The sequence below is a fragment of the Puntigrus tetrazona genome, chromosome 8 (assembly GCF_018831695.1).
Source record: "Puntigrus tetrazona isolate hp1 chromosome 8, ASM1883169v1, whole genome shotgun sequence".
NCBI lineage: Eukaryota > Metazoa > Chordata > Actinopteri > Cypriniformes > Cyprinidae > Puntigrus > Puntigrus tetrazona.
Window position 1 is genome coordinate 1,185,536 of NC_056706.1, and position 25,017 is coordinate 1,210,552.

At 40.5% G+C, this 25,017-nt stretch overlaps 3 protein-coding genes across 5 annotated transcripts; all 3 read left to right on the plus strand.

Annotated features, from left to right (window-relative positions):
• Positions 1–233: 233 nt before the first annotated feature.
• tmed7 (transmembrane p24 trafficking protein 7) lies at positions 234–1,950 on the plus strand. The gene is made up of 3 exons (XM_043247331.1): positions 234–260; positions 432–728; positions 1,241–1,950. The coding sequence occupies exons 1-3, from the start codon at positions 234–236 to the stop codon at positions 1,475–1,477; spliced, it is 561 nt and encodes a 186-aa protein (XP_043103266.1). The 3' UTR covers positions 1,478–1,950.
• An 862-nt stretch (positions 1,951–2,812) lies between these two features.
• LOC122350615 (protein fem-1 homolog C) lies at positions 2,813–14,402 on the plus strand. Its single transcript, XM_043247265.1, has 4 exons — positions 2,813–3,443; positions 5,153–5,723; positions 8,822–9,597; positions 12,971–14,402. Exons 2-4 carry the CDS (start codon positions 5,180–5,182, stop codon positions 13,502–13,504), a joined length of 1,854 nt encoding a protein of 617 aa, XP_043103200.1. The 5' UTR covers positions 2,813–3,443; positions 5,153–5,179; the 3' UTR covers positions 13,505–14,402.
• A 4,303-nt stretch (positions 14,403–18,705) lies between these two features.
• Positions 18,706–24,108, plus strand: LOC122350068 (coiled-coil domain-containing protein 112). Of its 3 annotated transcripts, XM_043246264.1 has the most exons (9): positions 19,025–19,443; positions 19,525–19,619; positions 20,933–21,022; positions 21,101–21,176; positions 21,239–21,608; positions 22,490–22,882; positions 22,957–23,052; positions 23,561–23,673; positions 23,749–23,915. In XM_043246264.1, the coding sequence occupies exons 1-9, from the start codon at positions 19,397–19,399 to the stop codon at positions 23,777–23,779; spliced, it is 1,311 nt and encodes a 436-aa protein (XP_043102199.1). In that variant the 5' UTR covers positions 19,025–19,396; the 3' UTR covers positions 23,780–23,915. The 3 variants fall into 3 exon arrangements, with proteins under 3 accessions (XP_043102197.1, XP_043102198.1, XP_043102199.1); XM_043246262.1 differs by having other exon boundaries at positions 18,706–19,443; positions 22,490–23,052; positions 23,749–24,108; XM_043246263.1 differs by lacking the exon at positions 19,525–19,619 and having other exon boundaries at positions 19,023–19,443; positions 22,490–23,052; positions 23,749–24,108.
• The last annotated feature ends 909 nt before the right edge of the window (positions 24,109–25,017 follow it).

Consider the following 25,017-nt stretch of genomic DNA (forward strand, 5'->3'; position numbering starts at 1 on the left):
AGAGTTAGAGCGGAGCAATTGCATAGAATTACAGTAGAGCTACTGCATAGAGTCTGTAGAGTCACTGCATAGAGAGAGAGTGGAGCGACTGGACAGTTACAGTAGAGCAACTGTATAGAGTTACAGTAGAGCGATTACCAGCACAAATATCTGTCAATTAAGAATGACAATTGTTTTTCGTTTTGAATTTAGATTTTTCTGCAGGCAGATATTTGTTCATGTTTTGATCATAAATGAATGTCATTTTTATCAGTTTCATAGTGAGCTGGAAGTCTTCAGTCGTTCTTCGTTTATTCAGGAATCTTTAGACGTTTGCTCTTAAAAAAAACACAATAGTGAGAACATGATGTTTTTTTGCAGGGTTATCAAAATATAAGAGCTGTCCTGTATGTTCTAGAGCTCATATTGATGTGTTGTGTTTCCTTTAATAGATAGACATTTCCTTTACCTGGTCTTATAATGTTCTGTGTGTCTGTGGTCAGGTGGTCACCGGCGGTCACTATGACGTGGACTGTCGTCTGGAGGACCCGGACGGGACGGTTCTTTATAAAGAGATGAAGAAGCAGTACGACAGCTTCACCTTCACCGCCTCCAGGAACGGCACGTACAAGTTCTGCTTCAGCAACGAGTTCTCCACCTTCACGCACAAGACCGTCTACTTCGACTTCCAGGTCGGAGACGACCCTCCGCTGTTCCCCAACGAGAACCGAGTGACGGCTTTAACACAGGTGAACAATTACATCAGATCTGAGCATTTTAGACGTAGAACATGCATGTGTTGAACTTCATACAGAATGATTAGAACACTGGTACTTTCAGCAGCTAAAAGTGGTTTGAAGTCAGTTATTTCTATCTTCTGCTGGAGTGTGTCTGGAGGAAAACATTCATGTATTGCAGTGAGGTTTTTGTCTGATCTGACGAAATAAATCCAAATGAACGCTTCTATTAAATTCTGTTTACTGAACTCAATCATCTTTTGTTGCGAGCATCTCTGTGTTTAAAGCAGAGTTTCTCAGGAGCTTTGCAGGTGTCTTTCTTGAAGCGTCTCGGAGACACAGTTCTTCTGGATTCAGTCTCAGTGAGTTCTGTTTCTTCCAGACGATGATCAGATCAGACAAAAACCTCACTGGATTACATTTAATGACTAAATGAATGTTTGGAATGTAAGCTGATGTTTCCTCCTGACACGCTCCAGCTGAAGACACTGATGCTGTGAGTCTCATGCTCCGCTCCGTTTCAGATGGAGTCGGCCTGCGTCTCTATTCACGAGGCGCTGAAGTCCGTGATCGACTACCAGACACACTTCCGCCTGCGAGAGGCTCAGGGCCGCAGCCGAGCCGAGGATCTGAACACCAGAGTGGCCTTCTGGTCCATCGGGGAGGCCTTCATCCTGCTGGTGGTCAGCATCAGTCAGGTGGTGCTCCTCAGGAGCTTCTTCTCAGACAAGAAAACCACTACGACCCGCGTGGGATCATAACTCCTCTGACACTGTCCAAGGGTTTTTATATGAATATGAGTTATTTAAAGAAAAGCCTTGAGCTCGTTTTCTCTAGTCCTGTGTGCGATCCTCAGCTCATATCCAGCAGAGTATTTCAGCGCTGAAAATTAAACTGCTTTATTTATTTTGTGGCTGTGTTGACTCTCTACATGTATGTGAATGTTAAAGGATGTACAGACACTGTAGACCTGCTTGACACACCGGTGCAGTTTATACCCATCATCATCATCATCATCATCATCACTCAAGATGTAGTTCAGTCGTCATGTTTGAATGCGAGAGAGCTTTATTTGCTTTATGTTGTACAAAACAAGCATCCTTGCTCGTGTTTCCTAGTCGTAATTTTCTTTTCATGACATTGGTGTAATTGTTTTTTTTTATTAGGTGTTTATTTTTATTAGCGGTGCATTGATTCTTGTTTGAATTGGTTAATAAATGTCTGGAGGAACGTCTCAAAGGCTCTTCTTTATAAAACCTGTTCTTTCATTTTAAGTTCACATCAAGTATTATTTATAATAAGATGCATGAAGATAAATCTAAGATGCACTGCACAGCGGAGTGACGTCTTACTGGTCTTCTTCACAGTTTAAGAAAAATAAAGCAGACTTGTCAAGTCAGTGACACGTAATGTATTTTTGTTTTTTATACATTTTATAACTAGCAAATAGTAAACAGAAAAATGTATAAACAGTTAATAGTTGATCAGTTCTCTCTAAGGTGGATATGTCGAAGTTGACAACGTCATATTAGAATGATAAAATAAGCAAAAACACAACAAACAGGTCCTCGTTCACCTTGTTTTTCCTTCAAAGAAATGAAGTCTGCTGTTTGATATACGTTTTCTTTTTATTTAAAGGGTAAGCCGTCTAATGTAACGAGGTGGACATTATTTTGAGGGACAAGCTAAAAACCTTTATTATTTTTTACGATGAATTTAATAGTTTGAAAATATTAAGAAAATATATTACAGTATATACCAAAAAGGGGGAAATTTTTATACCTGTTGGTTTAAAATGCTGTAAAATGTTTTTAATTACATATAAATAAAAACGTAAATATGATTAAAATTCGATGTTATTTAAATTCTAAGTCAATAATATCACGATCTTTACTGGGGACACAAAAAGGTATTGAATCCCAGGGTTTTTCAGGCCGTTGTTAACAATAATATGTAACTTATACATGATCAATGACAAAATCAGTAGTGCTTCTTAAGACTGATGTGGTGTGGAAGAGGTTAAAAGTGCTTGTAATATGATCACGCGCTGTACACCATTACAGTGTATTCTCCATCAGTCCTCTAGAGGGCGCTGGTAGCGAACACCAATATTGCAGCGAACAGTCAAATCTGAGGAAGATTAATCTATACCACCGCGTTGATTTCTGTAAATCCTTCTTTTTTTGAAGGCTCGCTGAGAAGTAAAACACCGGACCCCTTCGTCAATCTCCGAGAATGTTCCGGTCGAGCTTCACGCGCCGCGTTATTAAAAGCGCTCGTGTCGTGACTCTTTTCGTTTACCTTTAAATGGAAAACGTTTGAGCGACGCCGCGATTGGTCCAGACGGCTGTCAATCACCTGCGAATGGGCGGAACCTTCGGGCCGCTGTTACCGACGGGAAAATCAGCAGCGGAGCGGCGTTCGTCAAGATCTGACCGACAGAACCGAGAAATGGACCTAAAATCAGCATAATGTCGGATTCGTGAGGCTCTGGAGTTCGCGAACACCGATCGAGTGTGTTTAATGAAGAAGACCTCGATGTTACAGGAAGCGGGGGAGGGAAGAGCCGCAACGACGCGCTATTTTTATCGTTACATATTATTTGGACTCGGTATGAGCTAAAGTAACGTTACCTTCGCCGTCTGTGTGCCTGTGGACCTGTCGTTTAAAGCGAATAAACGGCCGTTAACGGACAGTATCTCGCCCGTGAGGGAGCCAGCGCGAGCGGTGAGTGAGGCCTTCGGGCTGAAGCGCTAATTAACGACAGAAAACGACACGATAAGGACGGTGTCTGTCCTGTCTGTGGCAGGAGAGAGTGCTGTTTAAACGGTGTTGTTTGGGGTTAAACCGTAATGTGAAACACCTGTAATGCTAACTCTGAACTAGCCGTGATGGATGTCAACAGAGCCTCGAGTAGTGAACACTATCATCATAATAATAGTGGGGCACTTAATAGTGATCGGCCGAGGATCTGTGTGTATAATGACTCTAAACCGTCGTCATTTTAATGTGTATATATAGTAGGCTAGGTGATTATATACAAAGCTGCGCTAGTTTCATGTTTCTGATCACGTGATGAAGTCATATACACTCCACCAATATTTCATATCCGTTTATGGGTTATCTGCTCGAAGTAGTGTGGGAATAATACACAACAAAACTGGCCTGGATGAAGACGTGCTAAATATTACAGAAGCTCTTGAAGGGGACATTTGCATAAACATAACCGTGTGGGTTTAAAGAACTAGTCAGACTAACTAGCAATAAATCTAGTGATACTTTTCAGATTCAGAATAGGTCTTTTTATGACTAGCTTTTAGGACTAGTCTAAGCAGTTTATGCAATAGGCCGCTGGTTAGACTGCTAATTGCCTTACCTGACCCATAAACACCTTCAAGGAAGACTTCCAGATTAATTGTGTCATCATCTACTCAGCCTCATGTGCGACTGACGTTCTTTAGTGAAAGAATATTCTGTCTTGAAAAATGTCTTGCTCGAGTACGGACTTGTGCAATATATTCACCATCTTCTGAAATCGTGTGACGGCTCCAGATCTCCTCGAGCTCTTAGTTTCCTGTGAATGTCAGGATATTGCTCAAAAACGGAGCTCTTGTGAAGACTGTCAGTCATGCGGGTTTGGAAAGACATGAAAGAACCATTCAGAAAAAGAGTTTAATAGGGATGTAAAGGTTCAGTCGACTCATGACGTGTGATTTCACAATATGTTTCTCACATTTATTTATATATACATGTGTGTGTGTGTGTGTGTGTGTGTGTATATATGAGATTTGAGACAAATAAAAATATGCCTTATTTATTGCACACTTCTTTGTCAAATAACCAGACTGAAAGTTTCAAAGAAATCCCACATCACCTCAATAAGTAATACAAAGTTATGAGATCACTAGTATTTTCTGTAGTTCTGTATTATTTCCAAACATAAATTATAATAATCCAGTGAGATTTTTGTGATCCGATCTGGTCCGTCTGGAACGATATGAAGAAACAAAACAAACTGAGACTTGGATGATATACATCTGATCATAAGATGATTAGTGTGAGGCACAAAAATCCCACTGTATTTTATATTTAATGACAAAATGAATGTTTGGAAACGTTAACTGAGTTTTCTTCAGACACGCCACAGCAAACGATAGAACTGACTTTAACCCTGTTTTAGCTGCTGGAGATACTACTGTTTTTAAAATGTGGGCTAAAGCTGTTAGTCATATCTACAGGAAGCAGAAACACAGATGAGCTGATTGAGGCTCTGACAGCAGGCGGCGCTCACGGGACAGCAGCAAGTGCTTTTTATGTGTATGATGTGGACACCATTTAAACTAGTTCATATATATGCATTATAAACCATCCTTTCTATCTTTACCACCTTTTACCAAGCTTGCATTGAAAGGGTCTGATCATGTTGTTGTTTCCAGGACGGAGCCGCGGGGCAACCCTATGCCATGGATTTAAAAACCGCTGTTTTCAACGCCGCCCGAGACGGCAAGCTGAGGCTCCTCCAGAAACTCTTAGAGAACAAGAGCGATCACGACGTGATGAAGCTGATGGCGGAGAAGACGAACGGAGCGACGCCGCTGCTGATGGCCGCCCGCTACGGGCACCTGGAGCTGGTGGAGTACCTGATCGAGTGCTGCTGCGCTCCGGTGGAGGTCGGCGGCTCGGTCAACTTCGACGGGGAGATCATCGAGGGAGCGCCGCCGCTGTGGGCCGCCTCGGCTGCCGGGCACCTGAAGGTCGTCCAGTCTCTGCTGGGTCACGGCGCCTCGGTGAACAACACCACTCTGACGAACTCTACCCCGCTCAGAGCCGCCTGCTTCGACGGACACTTGGACATTGTCAGATACCTTGTGGAGCACAAAGCGGACCTGGAAGTGGCCAACAGGCACGGACACACCTGCCTCATGATATCCTGCTATAAAGGCCACAAGGAGATCGCACAGTACCTGCTGGAGAAAGGAGCCGATGTCAACCGGAAAAGCGTCAAAGGTGAGACTAGGGATGTGTGAGATATACGTCATCTGATCAGATGCTGTGTTAACCCTGTGAGATTAGACTTTATCAAGTATTTCACAAAAAGAGAAAGAGTGTTTTTTCAATGCATGATTCAGTCTAATGAAACGCATTTAGAATAATCACAGATTCAAGACTTGGGGTCAGAAAATCTATGTCATTATACCACTTCATCTAGAATAGATGATCAGTTTTATACAGAAAGCACCAGTTTTTTTCCCCTGAAAAGGAATGAATTGATGAAAACTGTATATGCATTGTTCCTTATTAGAGTGTATTACTTCAACATTGAAATGTCTAAATTATAAACTAACCTTAATGATCAATACACCTAAAATAATTTATATCAGTATTTTTATTCATTTAGGTATTCAAGTATTAAATAGAATTAAATAGAATAAATTCTGGTTCTCTTTTTTTTTTTTTTTTTTTTACTGTTTTTTTTTTTTTTTACTTTTTTAGTTTCTAATTCTGTTTTCAATTAACTTTCTGGATTGCATTTTTCATGGTTTTATTAAGCATTAATAAATCAAAAGCATTTCTAATTAATTGATTTAATTAAAAGAATTATCATTATGTATTCCTTTTTTATGCTAAAATATTGACTTATTTTGTAATATTAAAAATAATAAATGTTTGAATAATTTTATTATTATTATTATTATTATTATTAGTAGTATAGTAGTATTACATAGTAATATTTCTTTTACAGTTTCTTAAAGTTAAAACAAACTTTTATTTTGACGGGTTGCTGACTTTCAAGTTTCTGTTTGTAGTTCTTATGATATATGATATAGTTTTTCTTAACCTGTTACTTGAACATAGACCTGAAAGTGCACTATTCAAACATAAATTGTTATAATTTAGGAATGCTTTTTGAATACAGACCTAAGTTTGGTCTCTTTTTGAAGAAGCCAGTTAGCAGAAATTAAATAATAAAAAAAAAGTAAAGGATAAATTAGTTATTGAAGTTTAAATTTACTGCAATATTTTAGTTGATATAAAATGAATATTTCAGTAAAAGCAGTTTTAATCCCAATTTGATATAATTATATAAAGGCCATATGTGTAAATAAGTTATGTTTTTGAAAGTTAGCTTAAACCACAAATAGCCGTAAGGTCCTACTGAAATTATTTTAATTTTTCTACAACAATGTATAAAATTCTCTCATCATTACTTCTATCACCAAATAACCACCAAAATGTGGAATCTTGAGACTCTTTCCAACAATATTCATTTTGTCAAGATTATGGATAGATTTGATTCCAAAAGACGCCCTCCATGAAGGGGGAGGAGCCCACTAAAAGATTTTAGAAATACCTGGATGAATCTTGAGATTATGAGATTGTAAACTTGTTATTATTATCATTACTATTATTATTATTATTATTATTTGCAGGAATGCTCTCATAGCCAGCTTGTTATTTGCTAGCATCTAGTTAAATTTGCAAATTTGGATGGAAACATATCTATGTAATCCTTCATCTGGGAAATTTCATGAATATTTATTGATTGTTAGTATTATGTTTTAGGCTAAACTAGAAAAGAAGGCCCTCACTGTAATGTGATTGAGATTTGTTGATCTGTTCTTTGGGTCTTGATCAAGAACGACTTCTACAGCGCTTTATAGAAAACCGGTTGGGTCAAAGCAGCTTCAATAATGGAAACTCTTTCTGTTTCTGTTCAGATTCAGTTGTAAATCAGCTCTCAAAGACGGTAGTAATTTTCAGATAAGGTTCGTTCAGTGTTGGTTCAGTTCAGATCGATGGTGTGAAGTTCTGCGAGGGACAGCAAGTCGTTACTTAGCTTCAGTCAGTTCAGTGTAGATTGAGCTTGATAGCAGACAATAGTTCACGTGAAGCGTATCGTTTCATTCATCAGCCAACAGAGTTGTGAAGATAATGAGCTTTTTAGATTCTTTATGCCTCTGTTTTCACTAATATACAGTCAAACCCAAACGTAGACGCCAACATTTCTCACATTATCAGTTTATTCAGAAATAGATTTAGGTATCGTAATAAAATATGACAAGAACTCAGTTAAACTGTGTCAGAACAAATTCTTCCTGATCATGTCAGACGGCTTCGATAGAGAGGTATGTAATGTATTTGGTTGAATAGCTGTAAGAACACAGTTAGGTACCAGTTTAGCTCAACCAATTACCAAGCTGTGCTTAGTTTTGTTGAGTCTGTGATGGAAAAATGGTAACATAAAGCAAATGCTATCCTTGCATACATAAATGAAGTATAGTGCACCTGCTAGTCTAAATGATATCTGGTGTGGATGACTGCATTGTAGCACAGCTTCTGTCTGTCTTCAGTGACTCTAGTAAGTCTGTCGTATTCATTGCTGGTCTGGTCCGACTGAGGTTCTCCCAAGGTTTTTTTTCTTCTGTCACAGTTTTGGTTCCTTGCCAAACTGAAAAGTTAAAACAAAGTAACTGAGTGTTTAATCTTCTCATTATATATTATTGACACTCTCTTTTCAACTCTTTAAGTGCTTCGACACAGACTTATTCTCTGAACTCCTCGGAGTAAGTTGAGTTTTACCGTTTTTGAATCCATTCAGCCGATCTCTGAGTCTGATGATAGCACTTTTAGTATAGCTTAGCATAGATTATTGAATCCAATTAACAATTGACTAAAGAGTTTTGATATTTTTTCCTATAAACTGGACTCTTCTGTAGTTATATTGTGGACTAAGACCAGCAGAAAAATTGAATGAGAGTAGTCCTAATCATATCAGCATAAAAAAATTACAGCTTTTCATTTTCCGCCGGTCTTACTACATATAACTCCAGAAGAGTCAAGTTTTAAATAGGGAAAAATACTGAAACTCTTTGGTGATTTTTTTTTTTTTTTTTTTTTTTTTTTGGTCTAATTGGATTCAATGATCTATGCTAAAAGTCTATCGTCAGACATCGTCAGACATCGATATCGGCTGAATGGATTCAGAAACGGTGAAACTCAACTTAACTATGGGAGAGGAGGAGAAAAAGTGGAGTGTTTCTTTAACAAGCTTTATAAATAAAGGAGACTTGACGACTAGCGTTCTGTGTGCTCTTGTCTTGAAGGTAACACGGCTTTACACGACTGTGCTGAGTCCGGGAGCCTGGAGATCATGAAGATGCTGCTGAAGTACGGCGCCTCCATGGAGAAGGACGGCTACGGGATGACGCCGCTGCTCTCCGCCAGCGTGACGGGGCACACCAACATCGTGGACTTCCTGACGCAGCACCCTCAGACGGGCCGGACAGAGCGCATCAACGCCCTGGAGCTGCTGGGGGCCACCTTCGTGGATAAAAAGAGAGACCTGCTGGGAGCGCTGAAGTACTGGAAGAAAGCCATGGATCTGCGGCACAGCGAGCCCAACCACATGCTCCTGAAGGACGAGCCCAAGCAGCTGGTGCCGGCCTACGACTACAGCAAGGAGGTGAACTCATTCGAGGAGCTGGACGGCCTGATCGCTGACCCCGACGACATGCGCATGCAGGCGCTGCTGATCCGAGAGCGCATCCTCGGGCCCTCGCACCCCGACACGTCCTACTACATCCGCTACCGAGGGGCCGTCTACGCCGACTCGGGCAACTTCGAGCGCTGCATCAAGCTGTGGAAGTACGCCCTGGACATGCAGCAGAGCAACCTGGACCCGCTCAGCCCCATGACCGCCAGCAGCCTGCTGTCCTTCGCCGAGCTCTTCTCCTTCATGCTGCAGGACCGAGCCAAGGGCCTTCTGGGGACTTCAGTGTCCTTCCAGGAGCTGATGGAGATCCTCAGCAAGAGCGTGCTGGAGATCGAGCGTGCCGTCAAACAGCCTCGGCCAGGTCCGGATCCGGCTCAGCTCAGCAAGGTGTTTTATTCTCTTGTTTTCTTGTGATTAATTGCATGAAAATGTTTTGAGTGAAGGGTATCCCTGAGGGGGAATATTTCCCTGAGGCTGATGGGAAACTTTGGAGTGGTGTTGCTTGTGCTCTTAACACCTTCTTAAGACTGCTTTAAGAACTAGTTTTACCCACTAGCAGTTGCCAAGGGGTAATCGGTCTTTATTTTCCAATACAAATAAGACAGCATTTAAAATGCAGTTGAATTAAAAAAGCAGGTGACTAATGTAGGTTTGTCATGACTGCAACATTAAAGGAATATGTCAACCTGTATGAACTTCTTTGTTCCGTTGAACACAAAGAAAGATATTCGCGATATTAGAAAGATGTAAGACCATTGATTTTCATACAATGGAAGTCAATGGTGACCCAAAACAGCCTGGTTACAAACTTTCTTCAGAATATCTTTATCTTCCTTTTGTGTTCGGCAGGACAGTTCATACAGGTGAGGAACCAGTGAGTAAATGATGACAGAATTTGCATTTTTAGGTGAACTATTCCTTTACCCAAAGTTGCCCCGCAACATTGTTCAAAACGTTTCTTAATGTTTCATCGTCGTGAGGCAAGGAATTTCCTTAAGGCTGATGATGTGGCCGAGCTACTTGTCCTGTTTGAAGCGTGATTCTTCTGTTGTTACATCACTTACTCATCTTGAGTCTCTGAAATCTCGTTACGTTAAGTTAGGACGGGGTGTAATGACTCATTTCCACTAAACGGTACGGTTCGGTCTAGTACTGTATGGTGCTCAGTTCTGTCTGTTTCTATTGTCAGAAGCTGTTATTAGCGAATCATACTGTACCACTAACCTCCCCTCAGAACCTTGATTGGATTGAATCGTCACTTTTGTGTCTTTTGTGTATTGTATATTTATACACAGAAAATTAATTTCTCAATATGCATTATTTTCTGTTCTTATGAATTGTCAAACATCATTGCCCAAAAACCTGCTAATTTTCAAAATATTGCTGTTATTATGTCATGAAGTGTGGTTTTAGGAGTTTTTCAGTGCTCCTATATTCACTGACAGCAGCCTCGAACACATCTAGTCCCTCAGTCACGTGTCTCTGACGTCTCTCTGGGGATTAAACGAGAGATACGGTTGGTTTTGGGTAATGTTATATTTAACAGGCATTCGTAGTCTGATGCGTCTATTATTTGTTGCTGGTTAGTTTTGGCTAATATAAGTTATATTTCACTTATTCACATATTTATTTTGAACTAGGGCTGCAGTAGGGGTGTGCATTATCATACCACCCACAATAATACCGGTATAAAGTTTTACATGATAAAAAAAAAGTCACATCTAGATATCATTGATATAGCGGCTTGATAGCATATTTTTCGGGCCAAAAATGGCAAAAAGACTGAATAAAGTACTGAACAATGACGTGATGTGATCAAATAGAGGTGTGCACTGATGCAGCAAACATGGCGGCAATGTGAAAGCATTTAGAACCGTTCGGGGAAAAGCACTAAAGTTATTACAAACTACATCACATGTCTTCCATGAGAAGAGGAAGTTAATAGCCTACTATTTAATGACTAAAATCGTGAAATGGCCTTAAACAATGAACGTTTCTGCTGTGTATTTATGTTTTCTAATGAACTGCATGATCTATTGGAAGCTATATTCATGGGCATCTCGTCAGGTCTTTGATTAGCAGTTCATCTCCATCACCTGTTTTCAGATGGAGCGCCAGTTAATACACAGCTGTAGTTCACTGACAAACACACACACACACACACACAGATCTCATGAGAACTACAGCTCTGTATAAACATGAATATGGCGTCTAATATAATGCTCAGCCCTACTTTGAACTTTACCGTAGTTCAACGCTGACTTTGTTTGCTAGTCTTTATTTCCTCTTAAGCCTCTTATACTTTGTAACGTAGTTCTGTTGTATTTATCTATTTGGCTGTCCACTTGTCTCTTTAATAATCTTAAGGCTGAGAGTTTTTGCTGTGCTGTCAAAGTACTTTGATTTAATAGAAAGTAAAGACGTAGTGAACCTGTAGATGTAGTTTTCTGATGATGATGATTCAGAGAGGGTGTGATCTCAACATGTTCCTGTTTGTTCTTTTCTCTGATGACTGTCTGCTTTCTTTAAGAAGACTAAACTTCTTAACTAAAGTCAGAATGAAATGAATCTCTTTTATTTTCGTGCCAGGTTACTGTAAATGACTGAGCTGTGGTTTTTATTCTGGTCTATTTTTAATAATCTTTAATCGTCCTGTGACTCATCTTTGTGTCAATCAACAAACGCTGGATGAAATAACGCCCGCCCTACATTTTTGTTTTCTAGTTTTATAGCGACCTAGATTGAAAATACGTCACAATGCAGTAAAAGTCATGACAAATCTAAAATCCTTATTTCTCATATGGAAACATCATGACTGATATCAAATGTATTTTTTCTCATGACTGTTACTGTATACACATCTAATGTGTCTGCATCTTCAAACTTTTTAAAACCGTATTTGATCCTCAGGTGTAAAATCTCTCTCAGAAACGAAACCGCTGCTTTCGGCTGAAACTAATAGAGCTACGATCAGCTTCAGGGTACGAGGCTTCTGGGAAATGTAGCTCATGTCCATTAAGAAATTAAATAAATAAATAATAGACAAAAGTTTTAAAGGCAAGTGTGTAAACATTACTGACACAACGTAAGGTTAAAAATCTTTTTACGAAAAAGAACGTTTCTTCCCGTGAAGATATCGACAAAGTCTAGTTGTGTGAGCGGCGTAATGGAAAGGGAATGTGAAATAGAGTTTATCACTAAATGAGTTTTATTTTTAATCTGGAACTGGTTTGGTCAGGGCTTCAGTACTGATACAGGTCTGAATGTGTATGATCTGGTTTACAAACCTGTCCTCCAACAAAGATGTTTATTGACATGCTTTCTCTCCAGATTAAATTCATAGAAATCATAGTATTTTATACAGTTCTATGCTATTCTCTATAAAAATACTTCAGCTTGCTTGAAGAGCGCAGCTACATCACAGCTGTCACAGATCAATATCTGCCTTTTATTCATGAAAACGGCATACCTCTGTCCATATCAGGGATTTAATGCAGCTGTCACTTCCGTGATGTTTCTGGCACGAATTAAACAGTCATTACGTCACGTTTACTCACTAGTGCTCACAGCACCCTATTTAGGGTAAAAACAGCAAAGAGAGAACTTCTCTCTAAAGAAACAGGATTTCCTGAGTTATTTTTATTGCATTAAATACCAGAAATGATCATATCTCAGACTATTCCAGCAGTTTAATGTCGTAACGCTGCTCTGCCGTGATCTGCCTTATACTCACGCTGTTCCACACCTCTGTGATCGACAGGTGCTGTCCATCATCCTGCACCTCATCTGTCTGCTGGAGAAGGTGCCGTGCACCGTGGAGCAGGACCACTTCAAGAAAGAGACCATCTACAAGTTCCTGAAGCTGCAGGCGTGCGGTAAGAACGGCTTCAGCCCGCTGCACCTGGCCGTGGACAGGAACACCACCTGCGTGGGCCGCTACCCCGTCTGCAAGTTCCCTTCCTTCCAGGTGACCTCCATCCTGCTGGAGTGTGGAGCGGACGTCAACTGCCGAGACGAGGACGACAACAGCCCTCTGCACGTGGCCGCCTCCAACAACCACCCGGACATCATGAACCTGCTGATCTCCTGCGGCACGCACTTCGACAGCACCAACTCCCTGAAGCAGACGGCCTGCGACCTGCTGGACCAGAAGGAGCTGGCCAAGAACCTGATCCAGCCCATCAACCACACCACGCTGCAGTGTCTGGCGGCGAGAGCCATCGTCAAACACGGCCTGGCCTTCCGCGGGAACATCCCCGAGCGGCTGGAGGCCTTCGTGCTGCTGCACAGATAGTGAGCGGCGTCAGAGCGGCCCAGCGCCGGCTCCCAGGTCTTCTGAACGCATGGCGGCTCTCTCTGGACTCGATTCTGAGCTTAGCTTTTAACAGCAGGTGGCGCTCTGCTCTGGTTTTTATCTGAATGCTCATGAAAAGATGAGGCCAGATTAAACGCAGCCCACTTGTAATTCACTTCGACCTTTTCAAATTTTACGAATGATTATTTTCTGTTCAGCGCGTGCAGGATTTGTTCCTAAAGCGCACAGCGTTCAAAACTAAGCTCGGAATCGACTCGAATACGTTCGGAGAATCTCTGAACGGATGCGGAATGGTTTCTGGATTATTTTCCCAGCCCTAGCGAGCATTACCACGTGCTTGATGTTTGCCGATACCATAAGTGCTTTTATTCTTCCTATGCACAGGCTGTAATATGGGACTGTTCTGTGTTACTGGGTTGTGCCACGTGTTCATGCGAATGCCTGTTTGTTTTTTGTTTTTGGTCTTCTCTTCCTCTCTGTCTCCTGATCTTGACGGAACGGCCTGCTTGAGGAAACGCGTCTCTATTGAATGTTTAATCTTTGAACCCAAACCAAACCTCCCGATTGTTATTGCACAGCACGTGCTGGCGTTTACAAACCAGTGAGATGATGATGATGATGATGATGGTGATGATGATGATGATGGTGGTGGAATCTTCAGCTCTGTGTAGTTTAAGTTCAGCTTCAGCTACATTTTTGCGGTTTGAACCCAAGGGCTTTGATTCTCTTACAGGCACAATACACTAGTAAATAAAACAAATGTACAGTTAAAGGACTTGCACTTTATTGCAGTGAAATTTGATATTCATATTATGATAGCATAAAGCTTGTTGATGTCCTTAGAGCATAATTGACAATAAACCTCTGTTGCACTTGATTCTTCTTTTCTGGGTGTTTTCTTCTTCTTAGTTGTGTTCAGTATCTAATGAGCTGAAACCCAGCTTTTATTCAGGGACTCTTCTAGTGTTTTGTTTTGATGGAGACTGATCTGACGGTGACGGGAGCTGTTTTATTCTTGTTTTCCTGGTTTTCTATGATGATGAAGTGTTTTCTGATGACTCAGAGAGGGTGTGATCTCAACATGTTCGCTCATTTCTCTGTTGGACTGTCTGTAATCTTTATTTCTCGACCCTGTTCCTCCAAACACCGTCTCTAATCAAACACACCTCGTCCGCTGGCTGGAAGAAACTCCAGGACCTCAACTGGTTGTCAGATAAAGGAGACCAGAAACACTGTGTTTAATCATCTTTAATCGATTCTGATCTTCACGTGCCCATAAAATCACGTCTGCCCTACATTTTTATTTTCTAGTTTTTATAGCGGCTTAGATTGAAAATACGTCACAATACAGGAAACATACACACACACGCTCGCGCACACACACGCTCGCGCACACACACACACACACACACACACACGCTCGCACACACACACGTTCACACACTCGCTCACTCACACACACACACACACGCACACGCACGCCACACACGCACACACACGCTCGCTCACACACACGCTCACACACACACACTCGCTCACACACACACACACGCACACACACGCACACACACACGCTCGCACACACACACGCTCGCACACACACACTCACACACACACACACACACACACACACACACACACACACACACACACACACTCGCTCACACACTCACACCGCTCACACACGCACGCCACACACACTCGCACACACACACACGCTCACACACACACACACACTCGCTCACACACACACACACGCACACACACACACGCTCACACACACACACACACACACACACACACACACACACACACGCTCGCACACACACACGTTCACACACTCGCTCACACACACACACACACACACGCACACACACACACACACACACGCTCGCTCACACACACGCTCGCTCACACACACGCTCACACACACACACACACACACACACACACACACACACACACACACACACGCTCGCACACGCACACACACTCGCTCACACACACACGCTCGCACACACACGCACACACACTCGCTCACACACACACACGCTCGCACACACACACACGCTCATTCTGGAAACAGTCTACATTTGTAGCAATAAGCAACAACACATTATATGGGTCAGAATTATACATTTGACCTTTTATGGTAAAAATGATCTGGATATTAAATAAAGATCATGGTCCATAAAGATGCTTTGTAAATGATCTACCGTAAATATATCAAAAACTTTAATCTCTGATTTGTAGTATACATGTATAATTAGCCCCCTCAGATTCCAGACTTGACCTTTATGACCTTTATGACTGGTTTTGTGCTCCAGAGTCACACGTGGTCTTTTTCATACGGTAGTTAATAAAACATCTGCATATCGTATATATATTACTACAAAGAAATGTTTTCAGCATTTCTTTCTTTATCACTGTCTTTTATCCTGCTCTTTCATCGTAGCGCTCAGATTGTTTTCCCACACTTTTCACTCTTTTGGGATTCGACATGTGACACGTAGCCTACTTTTGTGGTGTCTTTAAATAACCTTGAATAATGTCCCGCTCAGTCTGTCCTACATTCAGGCCTACATCAGAGCTTCAGGTACAGAGACGATCTGCGGACATCAGGGGGATATTCCTGTGGAGGTGTGATGAACGTGACCCTCGTGTGTCTGAGCGTTAAAGCAGATCATCACAGACGGGAGAGACGTTTAGACACGGAAACGGCATAAAAGGTTTAGATTATCAGCTGAAGAGATGTATGCACGAGGTACTTTTAGCTCTTAGTGTTTCGGCCTTCATTACGTTGTCCAGTCATCGCTGTCGATTGCTTTGGCAGATGTCGTGCATGGATTGGTTTCTGTGTGAAACTCTATGAGTGTGTTTTTAAAGCTGGCTCTGGTCGAGATCTTTAGATGCCTTTGTTCTTCTGGGAACCTGCGATGAACGTTCAGGGTGTTGTTTAATTCTGTTTCACCTCTGACGTGCTAAAAGTGCCAGAGCGGGGGAAATGCATTAAAGCAAACCATGTTCAGAAGCGCTGCGGTGTAGCACAGTACAGCTGATTTCAGTTTAACATGTGTGCCTAAAACACAGGACTAGACCAGATCCACTGAGGATTACAGTTACTAATAAGTGACTAATAAATCCAGACCTTCAAGGCGAGAGGTTTAGCTTTCAGTGATCAAACAGAAACATGCAGAAAATATTTACATCGGTATAAGATACTGAATTATTAGATCTTTCTCGTCATAAAAAGTACTTCATGTGACTGGTTGGGAAAACGTCTATATTAGTTGGAAGTCGACTCGTTCTCCATTTAGAAAACAAATTCATTTAATATCAAACCACTGAGAAATTCCTTTTTAATGTTAGGAAATCTGAAAAAATGGGAGCTTTTTTCTGAGCATTTGCCGTATTATATTGCAAAATAATTGCAAGAATGTATATTCTTTTTTAATTTGTTTTTGTATTATTATTATTATTTCTGATTAGGTTTTTTTTTTGTGTTTGTTTTGCTTCGGTTAAAGAAAAATTATATTTGTTTCACATTATATCTGAAAGGAAAACTATAAAAAAAAAAAATAGGTTTAACTTTCTGCCTTCAAAAAAAGTAAAAGATCATCAAATATTTACAGGGATATTTCAAAGCCACCGAATCTCTGTTTGATTCATGTGTTTAAAATCTCCCAGAAAGCTGCGCTCGGGGTCAGCCGGGGTCAACACGACGGATTCTTTCACACAAATACATTTCTTAAGAATCAGGAACAGATATTACCGTTAGCTGATTAACAGCCCAAAGAAAAGAGCAATCATTAGGTTTAGGGTTAGACGCTAGAACAATAAAGAGGGAGAAAGAAAGCAGAGTGTTTCTGTCTGTGTTCACTGTGAGGAAACAGGAAAGTGAGACTGTACTAAAGCCCTGGAGGCTCAGTCTATTAATGCTTCCCAGATAATTATATCTCACATCAACGGCGATCTACTATCCCAAATATCAGCTCGGAGAAAACCAGAATACTGCACTAAAGCGTTCTGCTCCTGTCGTAGTTGTTGGACTGGCCAAGGATCCGTAAGCTCCTCGTGAAGCTGAGCGTTCAGAGCGTCCTGACCGGCCGCTACAGCGATCCAAACAACATTTGTGTATCTCAAAAGACCGGCTGCCGTTGGCTGATGAACTTTAAAGAGCTGTAAAAATAATTTTCAGTCCAGTGACGAGACCAGCCGCAGCTCGTCTATAAGACCCAAGTAAATATTTATCCAAAACACAGGCCTAGACTATATATGGGTCTGTTGTGTTCGCTGTATGTTTGTTCAGAGAATAGTCATTTAATTATTTATTCATGTATCATCTACGTTCCTCACCTGAATCCCCCACAACTTCTAATTAACATTTGGAGGTGAGAAATATTATAGTCTGTTAATACTATTATTAGGCTTTTACCTCCAACCTGTCAATCAACATTAGAGCGCCGCCCACAGGATAACAAGGACTCTAGATCTCTGACTAACATTTAGTTTTCATGTGTTCAGCAATAAGGATATAAAGCTTTTAAATATTAGTTCTAGGACCCAAAATCTGCTCCACCTAAATTTACATCCAGGAGCCGCTACTGGAAGAGGATATGATTTTATTGAAGATAAAATTAAAAACACAGCACAGGTGTTTTTATATGATGTATATTTCAATAATGACTGCCATTTTTATTTAACGTTAATCTTTCCTATAATGTCTCTAGGTGTAGAGCTCTAATCCAGAAAGTGCTCTCTATTTATTCATTTACATGTGAACCTGAACCTGACCTTTTGACCTTTTAAACAATTAAAGCATTTAAAAAAAAAGTTAAAATTTGATGTTTATCATTTTATTAGACTATTTCTTTTTGTCAAAACCTGTACCTAGCTGTGAATCATGTTATTATATTAATGTAGTATTTCTCTGCGCTGCTTATACTCTTATACTCACTGATCTATAATAAATACTCTTCAGTGCTGTATTGTTAAAAGCGATATAAATAAAAGTGATCGACTGAAAGTGATTGGATAGAATTTATTAGATTGAAATCGTTGAAATCTAATAAAATAACAAGTCAGCTGTTTTAAATATGAAGAATCCCTGTAGATTCTTATATTACATCCTAGACAGTTATTATTTAATGTGGGGGATCTCCCCTGCTTATTAAAACATTTATTTTATTAGGTTTATTTCTGATGATGAGAAACAGACAAACGCAGACTCAACATATATATATTTATATATATAACAAATTATAAAGTGCTCTTAAATCTGAATAAAGTTTTTCATTGTTTATATAATATTGTTATAACGTTAGTGTTTTTTATTCGTAAGCCAACTGTAAATGTTTCAACAATGATTTCGTTAATAGCATTCATTTTGAAGCAGTTAATTATTTAAAGAGTGATTCAATTAATTATTCATTTATCATAACATTTTAGTGATAACAATTATTCTGATACTAATACGCTGATGTTGAATAATTACGCGAGTTAAATAAATAAATACACTATATTTCGTGTTAAATCAGTAAAGTTACTTTCAGTAACAGTCACTAAAGAGGATCCGGCGTCTACCGGAAGTTGTGGGACGTCGTTACCATAGCAACGGTTCAAAAACAAAGTCGGTTGATGTGATACTTCTCGCTGCGTCTGATTAACGATTATTACAGCTGTGGCGTTATGATTTATTAGAGATGTGCTCGTGACGTTATGATTTATTAGAGATGTGCTCGTGACGTTATGATTTATTAGAGATGTGCTCGTGACGTTATGATTTATTAGAGATGTGCTCGTGACGTTATGATTTATTAGAGATGTGCTCGTGACGTTATCGTGTGTGGTTTTGCGTCTCGCTTCGACCAGATGTCTGTGGCGGGATTTCTGCGGGAAGCGGAAGCTCTCAGGAGACTGTGAGTGCGCCTGATTGTGTTTCACAGTGTGTTCCTCGAGTCTGTGTGTTTTATTAGAGATTAATTCATGACTTCACTCAGAGTGTGTAAAGAGGAGAGAGAGACGGAGAGGCGCGCGCTCAGAGACCCTTCCGGCGCGCTCCGGGATCACGTGAACGCGCAGCGCGAGGCGGACAGTAAGAGCTTGTGTTTCTCTCAAAACCAGAAAACACAGATTACAGCGAACCTGACTGATCTTTACCAGGGACTTTTATTTTGAGCCTAATCTACAGTATAAAGAAATACAGGCAGTTATCAGTTCAACACATTTAAAACACTTCATGTGTTTCAAAACAGTGACACTTTAGGACCAAACCCAATAATAATATATACTCATAAATGTTAATAACCTCATTAATAATATTACTATTAAAAAAGCAGAATAGCCAAGAATATGAATGCAACAAAGATGGTGATTTAAAAATATTAGATGTTTATAGATTTTATTACACACAGGAAAACAGGCCAAGAAGAGCTTTTCTACAAATAGTGTATATTTATAATAAAATCTGGTCTTTTATTAAGCCACATTAGAAATGGTTTTCTGTTCAATTGAGCTCATATTTAGGGCTCACCTGCTTGCATCGTCACATATTCTTTATTATCTTCATTAAGCGTGTTGGTGTTTTATGAAGCACTGCGAGCTGAACAGGAAGTGTTTGTCTGAACTTAAGAGTTCAAGAGAAGCAAAAGTTTCTTGAGGCATCACCTCTGAAAATGTCCCTGAAACGCTCCGTACACGGCGCTTCAATGCTTTGTGAAGCTTTACATTTTGCGAATCATTTGTTTAGAAATATTACCCATTTTATATTCCACTAGTGATAAATCTGTGATGAGACAATCTTTTAGTGAGGAGGGTCTCTTTTAGCTCATTTCTGATCATTGCTTTAAAAGCCCAAACTCTGCATAAAGGTCCCTGAACACTGAGTCTGAAATCATCATGTGTTTTTTTTTAGTATTCATCATCCTTTCCTATTAAAAGTGCTTGCTACGGATGTGAAAACACAGAAAATCCTCCTCAAGATGTTTTTTATGACGGTCGTATGTTTTGGAGGCGGTGTGTAACTGTGGTTTGACACAAAGTGAGGTTGCATCTATTTTTTAACACGGAACAATTTTGGATAAAACTTTCGTGCTCAAGGTTCTTGCAAACTGAATCAGAAATTTTCATATGCCAGCTTTTTTGCTTCATATCTGTCATCCTTTCCTCTCAAAATGCTTGCTATTGTTGAAATTACAGAAAATCAAACCTGATCGATTTTTTTGTGAACGTTTTGTGAATGCGATTGAACGTGAGGTCCTGTGCTAAAATTCTAGACAAAAATGTAGAAATCAGCGTGCAATGATCTCCAGAGTGAGTGTCTCCAGCGCGGGGCTTCTGGTGTTTGGCTCGTTTGGGCTGGTTTTGTGACTCAGATCTGAGATGTTAATATACTGATTTGTTTGTCAGTCATGAAAGTTCAGCAGCAGCTGCAGAAACTCAAGAACGGCGTCTTCAGGTTCCAGGAGCAGCTGATGGATGTCAGACCTTCTCCAGACGGTGAGATCTCTGACCTCAGTTTACAGCAGATCTGAGCTGTTTAAAGCTGCTCACGCCTTCATTTCTGCTCCGTTTCAGTGGTTGACAAATTACGAGAGACCATGAGTGACATTGAGAACTCCATCAGCGCTTTCAAAGACAGCCAGCACCAGAGGTAGGTGTTTCTGTGAGACGTCCTGAGAACGTTCCTTCTCTCAAACGCCTCGTCCGCTGCAGCTTCGAGGAGCTCCTGAAGGACGAGAGGAGCGTGTGGCAGGAGATCTGCGTGGTCCAGAAGAAGATGGAGTCCTGGAGCGTGTCTGTGAGAGCCGAGGCCGGCGGCCGTCGCTCAGAGAAGCCCAGGTCCTGGACGAGTCTCCCGGCCGAGGTGAGCGCTCTCCAGACCTTCCTCCAGCGGACGGGCCGAGACGGCGGCTGGGACCCCTTCGACCACCGCAGCTTCCTGAAGGTGTGGACCAAGCACCGAGGAAAGCCCTCGTACAGACGAGAAGCACGGCTTTATTTACCGGAGAAGACGGAGGAGGAGCTGAAGAAGCACGAGGACTGGTTTCTGGAGCTGCGCCGGCTTCAGGACGACAAGAGAGAGGTGAGCAGCTCTGCCCCGAGAACACAAACACGTCCTTCCTGACCGCTTCATAGACGGCGTGGGGCTCTTCACCCTAAAACATCTGAGATCTGGGCTTCATCCGCTATTTATTTGAAGCCAAGAAAACAGAAAAAACTACTTTATTCAACACTTCCTCTCCTTTGAGTCATCCTGGTGCCTTTTTATTATACATTTAAAATGAAGCTTCCGAAGGAAAAGTTTAAGAACTAGAATCTAAAATCATATTCTGATATCTTTAATACTCTTTGAGCTATGGGAACACACACTTTCAAAGAATATTTCTGCCATTCAGACAGGTTTAACGGTTGTTTTGACTACTAAAGATGTATTTATAATGATAACTGATGTGTGGATAATTTAGTGATTTATTTATTTTTCAGCCATGCTGATATTTCAGTATCTCTGGAGTCATTTATGGCTTTATAAAAATTAAGATTAGGAAAGAAAACATTGTTAAGACTCGATACCTAAAAGGGCATTAATATCTTTAATATTTTGGAGAAAAATCTTGTTCTCCATTTTTGAAAGGTCATCTCTGGCACATAAAACAAACATTCTGTGATTATTAATATCCACTCATGACTTTTAATAGTTTGGCTTTCATCACTATACATGTTTTTCTTTTCTTCAGCAAAAAAGATTAGCAAAATCAAATGTATGAAAAGGTCATTATGATATTAATGAATAATCATAAATCTTGCTCCATTAAGATATGTAGTAAAGTTCCTACTGTAAATATATCAAAAGTTTATTTTGATTGGTAATATTCATTGCTAAGAGCTTGATTTGGACACAGTTTAAGGTGATTTTCTCAATATTTAGATTTTCAGACAGATATGAAGCTTCTGTTTGTCCTGCAGGCCATCCGTCGATGGAGAGCGTGGAAGCAGACGGAGCGGGAGCAGCGTGACGGAGACGAGGAGCCGGAGGAGGAGGAAGAGGAGCGGGATCAGGAGGACGAGGAGGAGCGCCGCAGGGAGCTGTCCGAGCGTCTGGAGGTCTGGAGGAGACACCGAACACAGCAGAGAGAGCGGCAGCAGGAGCAGAGCCTCAGACAGCAGATCCTGGAGAGCAGGAGAGCTAAAGAGCAGCGCCGCAGACAGCTGGAGCTCAAGCTGCTCGTGGAGGAGCGCCTCCAGCAGAAGAAGGAGCAGGAGGAGCGGCGTCTGCTGGAGCGGGAGGCGCAGGAGCAGGCGGAGAGACAGGAGCGGCAGCGGCAGGCCGTCCTCGGCATCAGACGCTTCCAGCAGAGAGTGAGAGGAGCTTGTGTGTTTGAGAGCCGCTCTCCGCTCTCCGTCACTCACTCCGTCTCTCTCTCTCTCGTCAGGATTCACGCCGGCTCGAGGAGAAACTACAGGAGAAGAAGACTAAAGAGCAGGAGCAGAGCGAGAGGCACAGGGCACTCCAGAAGATCAAGGACAAGGTTTGCTTCTATAATATCTCTACAAATATAACAATTGACATTTTTCCTTGAAATATATTTAGACTTATCTTCCACCAGTATGTTGTTTTGTCCATTTTTGAAAATATATTTTATAAATGATATCCGTTTATTTTTTTATCAAAATCATTCTAATATGGTCAAGACGTGACAAAAGATTTCTATTTCAGATAAAACTTTCTGAACTACATTGTAAAATAAATTGCAGTGCTTTTTCTGTACTTTGGATCAAATGAAATGCAGAAGAGAGTTCTGTGAAAACATTAAAAAACTTTCTGGTAGTGTACTTTATTGCATAATTATAAATCTATGTTTGATCTTTAAAAGGCTTTTTCATCTAATTTCAGATTAATGTAAGATTGAAAATATACATTTTAAAATATATGAAATATAAAGCTACTAAATATATTTTTCACTGTTTAGAACATATATATATATATATATATATATTTAGTCTGTATTTAAACGGCGTGTTGTTTCTCTGCGTCAGGTTCACATCGACCGGGATCCGTCTCGACTCTGGAAGCTCACTAAAGCGTGGCAGGAGCGCACTAAAGAGACGGGGCCCTCGGGGACCGGGGCCGTGTCTCAGATCTTCCACAGGTACTCAACAACACACAGAAAACACAGATCAGTCCTGTCTCTGATGATGATCGTGTGTGTGTGTGTTCTTCACAGAGCTGTTCCAGCGTGGAGACAAGACTCCTGAAAGATCTACTGCTTCAGACTCAAACTGCAGAGTGAATGAAGTTTCTCTAGAGGCGCCATTAAAGTTTTATTCTAGTGATGTTCTGTTCAGCACCGAAGATCCAGAGATTGAATCAAAAACAAACTGAAGCGTGTTAAGATTAGTTTTGCCAAAAACACAAGATCTTATTATCAATAGAAATAATCAGCCCAGATTATTTAGTGTTACAGTAGTGATGCACAGATCATGGCTGATTTAAATTTAGTTTTTATTATTATTATTATTATTATTATTATTAATAAAAACTTTTTGTTTTTTGTTGATTGTATAATAAATAGAAAAGAACACAAACAGAAAATAGATGTGTGTGTGTGTTTTTTTTTTTTTTAAGAAAACAAGCAGTTAGTAAATGTGTCTAAAAAAGAGTCTAAAAGAAGAAGAAGCATAATAATAAATTTAAATAATAGAAATAGTATTCAATTTTGCACAATGGCAGATACGGACACCGTTTGCTGCTTTATTTTAAAGCAAAATTAATTTTTGAATATTTGCTCTAAAACAAGCAAACTCGACTTGAACGAAATGATCTGTAGACATCTAAAGTTGGAAAGAATCGTTGCATTTTAATCAGGATCCAAACAGAGATGCTACACACCAGTAGATGTTTTCTGAAGAATTTCAGGAAGAAAAAACACAACTGACTTTATCTTTGTGAAATTATGTGACAAAACATTAACATGAATGAAAAACAGACTGAGAGCACTGATCTATATTAATAGAATCATCAGGGATTTACTGAGATACAGATGTTTTCTGCTGGCAGGAACAGATGTTGTGTTTCCATGGTTACCAAACAAAGTGAAGATGCGCTTCTTGATCTAAGCTTTTCTCAAGTGATACATTAATATAATTCTAATCAACCCAATTCAGTATGTAGCTCTATGTTCCCATATTTCAGTCATCATGAACAATTAGGTGTCAGTTGGGCCTCGTGTGTGTCTCTCTCTCTCTCTCTCTCTCTGTGTGTGTGTGTGTGTGTGTGTGTCTGTGTGTGTGTGTGTGTGTCTCTGTGTGTGTGTGTGTGTCTCTGTGTGTGTGTGTGTGTGTGTGTGTGTGTGTGTGTGTGTGTGTGTGTGTGTGTGTGTGTGTGTGTGTCTGTGTGTGTGTGTGTGTGTGTGTGTGTGTGTCTGTGTGTCTGTGTGTGTGTGTCTTTTAGCACAACCCTGACATGAACTGTATTTTCTGCTCTTCGTGCTCTC